The 7103-nt window shown below is 29.9% G+C and overlaps 1 protein-coding gene across 1 annotated transcript in view; it reads left to right on the top strand.

Annotated features, from left to right (window-relative positions):
* Nucleotides 1-6854, top strand: part of LOC130678393 (uncharacterized) — a 73172-nt gene extending 66318 nt beyond the window's left edge. Inside the window, exons 6-8 of the mRNA XM_057485544.1 lie at nt 2439-2811; nt 3488-3555; nt 3641-6854. Coding sequence (XP_057341527.1) covers nt 2439-2811; nt 3488-3555; nt 3641-4580 — 1381 coding nt within the window. The 3' untranslated portion in view covers nt 4581-6854. The remainder of the gene's footprint in view (nt 1-2438; nt 2812-3487; nt 3556-3640) is intronic.
* The last annotated feature ends 249 nt before the right edge of the window (nt 6855-7103 follow it).

Consider the following 7103-nt stretch of genomic DNA (forward strand, 5'->3'; position numbering starts at 1 on the left):
TATAAAGTTAGATAAAACATTATGAAATTACGAGAGCACGTTTTATATGGTTATACATAATCATGTATGATCATATATGATCATATGAAATCTTATATGACCTTATAAAATTCTTCTAAGAATTCAGATAATTAATGGAAATTTATGTGATTTTATATGAAGTTATAAATAATTTTGTATGATCACAAAAGAGTTTAATACGGTTATATAAAATCGTATATGGTTATATAAAAGTTTATATAGTTTTATGATTCTTATATATAAATTTTTATGGTCTTATAAGCAGGTTATCTTAAAAAAACCTATAATTTTATATAAAACACTAATGTAATAAAATTTGATCACATTTGGTGCATTATTTATGGAGGATGTATCAATTTGATCATTTGATTTAAGTAATACTATAGATTGTTAAATACTTATAAGGGTAAAGCAGACTAGAGAAGCAGACGGCGATCAAGCGATCATCAAAGTTGAGCAGCATTGAGGCAGAACCTTAGTTGGAATGGTGACCCCTTGGCAAAATAGTAGTTAACCGATAGATGTTTTTTTTTATTTATGCATGATTATATATAATTATATATAATCAGATCCTGCCAATTTTGAGATCTAATCATATATAAGTTGTTGTATATTTGATTAGGTAAAATCATTTTTTTACCGGGTATATATAACTTTAAATGATTATATAAGATTTTTTATGATTATATAAGTTTTTATAAAGTCATATAAGTTTTTATAGGACCAATTTCATTATAAAACTTTATATGATTTTATATGTGTCACTTTTATATGATTTATATATGATCATATGAGAACTTTTTTTCCCGGGTATATATTATAATATAATATAATATAACCAGCCTTGTCATCACGATTGCGCCTACAATACTTATCGGATCCTAATGAAATTTTCTACACTTAATTTATAGGCGATCAAGTTCGAAGATGAGCTAAATCGTTCGATTAATTCAAAAGTTATGGCTGTTGGAAATTTTTACGATTTTTCGAAAAAATCAGTTTTTCACTGTTAAAGTTCAGATAGCTTCAAAACTAAATGTCATAGCCAATTTCTGTAAAAAGTATCTTAAAGCTTGTTTAATAAGCTTTGATTTTTGGCCTGGAACTTTTTGTTTCGACTATTTTTTCCAATAATTTGATACCCAGGTTAAAAAAAAATTGAAAACGATCTACAATGTTAAAGCTCCATAATAGAAGGAATTGAAACGTATTGAAAGGATTCAGAAGTATTGAAAAGAGTTCAAATTTCATCATTGTTAATACTTTTTAATTTTTTTTTTTAATCAGGGTAGCCTCAAAAGTTTTAGCAAAATCAATAATATTACTGAATATGATTTTACTCCCCGATAACTTATGCATTTCAAATTATAATTCCATTTCTGCAGGTATATGTTATGTGAACTAACTAATCTGTAAATTTCACAACTATTATCTATTTTAAATGTTTGCTTTTTATTACTTATAATTTATCAAACGTTCCTGTATGCCCTATAAATATAACTAGTCTTGTCATCATGATAGCACCTAAAATTCTCATCGAATCGTAATAAAATTCTCTACACTTATTCTATGAGCAATTATCTTAATTAAGTTCAAAGATGGACTGAATCGGTTAATTCAGAATTATGGTTGTTTGAAATTTTCACGATTTCTCGAAAAAGTTAATATTTCACTACTGAAGTTTATGTAACTTTATGCGTCTATGTAACTCATCTATGATAATCTAATTCCATGAAATCTTTCTTGTAGTTATTAAATTTATCTCTTAACTTCACAACTATTTTATTCTTTAAAAGTATCGCTCTTATTAATTTTGACATTTTAAACAAACATGTATAACTTATTATGAATTTAACACACATTGTCTTTATTGCATTATCCCATTCTGTTATATAATATATCAATTTACAATTTCCTATGTATACAACGCTTGCAATTCTATTAGACAATGGTCCAATAGGATTGTAACTGATTAAAAAAAATATGTTCAACATGGAACGATAACTAATCTTTTTTTTTTTTTGAATCATTTAAATTTTCTGTAAAAATAGACGAAAATTTACTCTACGTACTTGAGACTGCATGGTTCCAGTTTGGTAATACTACAGAACCACACGGAAAGATTGGAACCCGACTGGTTACTGTTCTGCACCTGACTCAGTACGGTCCAGAACAGTAACCAGTTGGGTTCGAATTTTCCGTGCAAGCGTCGGCCAGGCTTGGTTACCAAGGCTAGGTTCTAGCTTAGTTGTACGATAAGGCCAAGCTTCAGCCATGCTTGGCTATCGAGGCGTGGCAGATTAAAAAAGGGCCAACGCTGGCCCAATTGTGCTAGCGGTTCCTACCTGGGATATAGTAAATAAAAAATAAAATGTATGGTCATATTTCAAAATGAATATAACTTTGATTATTGTTAGGTATGGAGGCCTACCGTGTATAGCTGGACAAGAAGGAAGAGATGCAGTTTTTGGTTCAGGTTCGGGAGGCCACCCTCGACCTCTTGGTGTTAGATCTGTGGCTGGAGTTTTTTGTTTATTAGGTTTGGGTATCGTTGTGGGTGGAATTATACTTGTAGGAGAATATTTATTTTTTAAATACACTCTACCAAGTTTACGGCATAGACCTAAAACTTCTATTTGGCGAAATCGAAATGTTATGTTTTTCTCACAGAAACTTTATAGGTTTATAAATTGCGTTGAACTTGTATCACCTCGCCACGCTGCAAGAGAATTGGTGCACACAGTAAAGCAAGGCCATATTACATCGTTATTTCAAAAAAGTGTTAAGAGGGTAAGTATAATGTATGTACAGAACTACCCGGGAAAAAATGATCATACCTGCCTATGCCTGTTCATGCCTGTTCATGTCTGATCCAGCCTGATATATGGGATTAAATTTAAATTCTCAGTTATAATCAAATATAACTAACTTAGTTATAATTATATATAGCTAACGTAGTTATAATTATATATAACTTATATATAATTTCATATAACTATAAATCAATAATTAACAAATTATAGATATAAAATTTTGTTGACCATGAATCTATCACGTATAAGATTTTTATTACTTGAAGTTCATACAAAGCTTACTTTTCAACTCAATCTCTTAGGTCGGCGGATAGCGGGTCAAACTTACGAGTGCAAGGTCCACGGTTCAAATCCTGCATACGCCCGATTGTTTTTTTATTTTGATAAAAATAATTATATATGTAATTGTATATAGTTATACATAATTATATATAATTATATAGGGCCATTTTTTATATATAATTTTTTTACCTTGATGGGCATGAACATACCTGATCAGACCTGAACATGCCTGGCCAGATCTGGTCAAACCCGATCATTTTTCATATCTGATCAGGCCTGAAGACTCATGTCTGTTCATGTCTGATGAGGTCTGATCATTTTTCCCTGGGTAGTCATGATATTATTTTATCTACAAGGATTCATTGTTGCAGAAAGAACACGAGCGTCGTCGACGTAAGAGCCGAGGACAATTTTTTGAGATGATACAGGAAATTCGTCGGTAAGTTTGAAAACTTTATTTATTATCTCTTTAAATAAAGTTGGTAAATCATCAACGGATCTTAATAACTATTAAGTGCCTCTAGAGTACAACAAGAGGTAAAAGAAGACGCTAATGCAAAAGAAGTGGAAGCTAATCGAATTTCCAAAAAGGATGAAAAATATTCTAAAGAAAAAGAACGCAGTCGAAGTAAAAGCCCATTGATGCCTTTGAGTCCAAAGAGGCCAGAGAAAAGTAGAAGCTCAATTAATTTATCTAGTTCCCGACTTGGCTTGTCGCCAATTAATTTGGAAACGTCAATGAAACCACGTGAATTTACATTAAGCAGTACAAATCTCAGAGCTCGAAGTCCACTGGAAACGGTAGGACGAAGACTGAGCCACGGCGATGATGGTTCTCCTCCACCTCGTCTTAGTACAGCTAATTTTGGTGGAAGCGTGACTCTTAGGTTATCACCACCAGTTAAGTCTGATTCAATTAGTGGAGGAGTATCTACTCCAAAGTATTCACATAGTCCCGCTAAACGGGGTCAGTCTTTTCCAGTTTTTGCAACTCTAAAACGACCCCTTCCACTACCAACAACAGCACATCCATCAAGTCATCACGCAGTATCAAAAAGTCCTCTTTTGTCACCTAACAATGAGCTTACTGCTGCAATTGGGCGTAAGCTGTCAAGAGAATGGGGGTCAGGAACAATTGATCTAAGCTGGTCCTCAGAAGCAATCGGGTCGTTTTCTACATATAATCCTAGTAAAGAGAGTACATTTAGTATTGAAAGGCCAGCACGTAAAAAAAATCAAGAAGATCTTTTACCATTGAATAAAAAGCCTGTGAGACGTGCGCGTAGTCATGAAAATCGCGATACAAGTGGTAAATCAATACATGATTCACCACCACCGAGATTGATGGCACAACCCTCAGTAGGGGGTAGGTCAGTAAGTGAACGTACGAAAAAACAACTTGAGTCAGAGCTCAAAGCTATTTTGACCGCTAGGGCACATCACCGGGATTTACACCCTCCTTGATAGGTTGACAACATTCAGGAGTGGCTTCACTCAAAAGCGACAAGTTCTTTATATCGCTGCCTCTGAGGGGCTTTCATTGATTTAAGCAATATGAGATTTTTAGGTCAATTTAATACGATCTGGCAGTTTATCCAAATATAAAATACTTCATTAGGTATATATATATATATATATATATATATATATATATATATATATATATACATCAATCTTATACCAACGTACCGCAGATACGTCTGAAGAGAAGAGATACATAACTTTACAATGACGTAGATAGCCTTATTTAAAGAGTCAAAAAAATCTTAAAGGAAACTTATGATGAATCAAAAAGCTTTCCGATTCGTTAATATCTTGTTATATAATTATTAATAAAGAATGTATTAATTTATGAATTAATGACAAACAAAAAGTGCTATAAACGTTTTTCGTAGAATGTGTCTTGAGAAAAAAAATTAGAAACAAATTAATAAAAATAACAAAAAAGTAAAAAAAAATAAAGTTACGTAGAACGTTACAAGGTAATTTCTCGTTAATTGCAATTTTAACTTTACAATAACTGTTTCTCTACACAAGTCTCTTTTATGTAATAATGTAGTTTTAAACATTACATTAAAAAAATGTGCCAAATAGTTTTATTCTATTTTATAATATACATTTATCATTTATTATCATCAGTATTAAAGTAAATATTAAGTTATTAGAGTTAAAGGATAATTAAGTTAAAATCTTAAGATAATCGATACTTATAAATATTAAATACAAATTTAATGAAAGTTTTAAGGTCCACATGTTTTTTAAATTGGACCGCACACTGCCATCAGTTTTAATGTAATTTGGACGAACATTATCAATAAAGCGACTTGATATTGTTGGCTAAACAGCGTAAAAAGTCCACTCACTAGAAAACATATAATCTTAAATCTCTGCATCATGGCGAGAATTCAATAACTATTATCGAAATGATAATTTATTATTATTAGAAAAACATGTTTTCATATAGATCGAGATAATTAAAATAATAAACAAAAACAATTTTTTTCTCAAAAATAAATTAAATACTAAATCATGCACCTTATGATTTAAACAATATTATTTAAACAAAAAGATATAATTAATGAATAAGTATCGTTACACTTCGAAATTGGACGGATTAGTTAGAAATAAGTGTTAGAAGGCATTTAAATTGATCCAGATATTAATAAGTCGATTTCTGCTGAATCAATCAGATATAATAGCATCGTTGTGCTGGACTTAATTAGATTTAAATGGTAAATCAATCATAGTAGGTAGATAAATATTACTTGACTCCTTCTATATCATCTAAAAATAATTTAAAAATTTTCGTAGTAGTTATTAAATATCTTATTAAATCCCAAATATGTTTTACCTATTAGAATATGTATGTCTGGGACTAAGTAATATAATCTAAATTTTAATTTGGAATAACTCATAAGCGAGGCCTTAGTAGTAGTCGTATCCGCCCGATTTTAATTAGATAATTATTGTTATTGAATACTTTATCTACACAGTCACTATTAAAATGTTATATATTGCTTCATTTCATAAGTTATTGATTATTAGATAGTGATATTGATATTTATTCTTACAAATTTCTAATGGAAATTTTAGATTTGCGCACATGCTTAGCCTTTCATAAATTCAATCAATTTCATTGATTGATGTATTGAATAAACTAACAAATTTTACTTGTTATATTAAAAAAAAAAATCATCTAAGAATAATTAAATAGGAACTCAATTATAAATATAATTTTAGGTTGCCACTTGAAAAAAAAAAAAATTAATAACAGCAATCAATGATTCGTATGTAAAATGCATATATAAATTTTCATAAAAGTCTGTAAATGTGAATGAAGTGAATAAAAAAATAAAAATAAATAATGAAAACTATTCATAGATATGTACATAGAAATAAATGAATATATAGCTGGTTCAAATAATGTTATTTTAATTCGATAAGTAATAGAATATTAATTTAAAAGGGTATTACATACTTTGTATCTAAATTTTTGAAGCGGTTTAAGAAAATAGTAGAGATGAAAAAAATTTTAAAATGTGGACACATTTTAACAGTGATAGAAACATAAATTGTAATGGGCCGAGCCTAAAAATCAAAGATAGACGTATTTAAAATGAAATAAAAATATAAAAAATGATAGATTTATTAATTCCTTGTGCCGGGGTTGGTCAATCTGTGAATCGACCAGGTGGCTGTTTCTCATTTCTTAACTGACAAAAAAAAAAAAAAAAAAAAAGTAAAGTTAATAAAATGATTATTTAAAACGAAAAGCTATCTCATGAATGATTATATTGATTTTTCGCTTAGTAATGACTCCACTGTTTTATGATGAATCTTTTGATCTAATATATAAAGTATTGCGAAAAAAATTCAGAATAAGTACATTTACTCATCAAGTCATGCCGTGATATCATCGCGAGTTGGAAAATCAAGGATCAATAATCCTAGCTATCTCTTTTTGTACGCCAACAAGAATAACAGAAT

This window comes from Microplitis mediator, chromosome 2 (assembly GCF_029852145.1).
Source record: "Microplitis mediator isolate UGA2020A chromosome 2, iyMicMedi2.1, whole genome shotgun sequence".
NCBI lineage: Eukaryota > Metazoa > Arthropoda > Insecta > Hymenoptera > Braconidae > Microplitis > Microplitis mediator.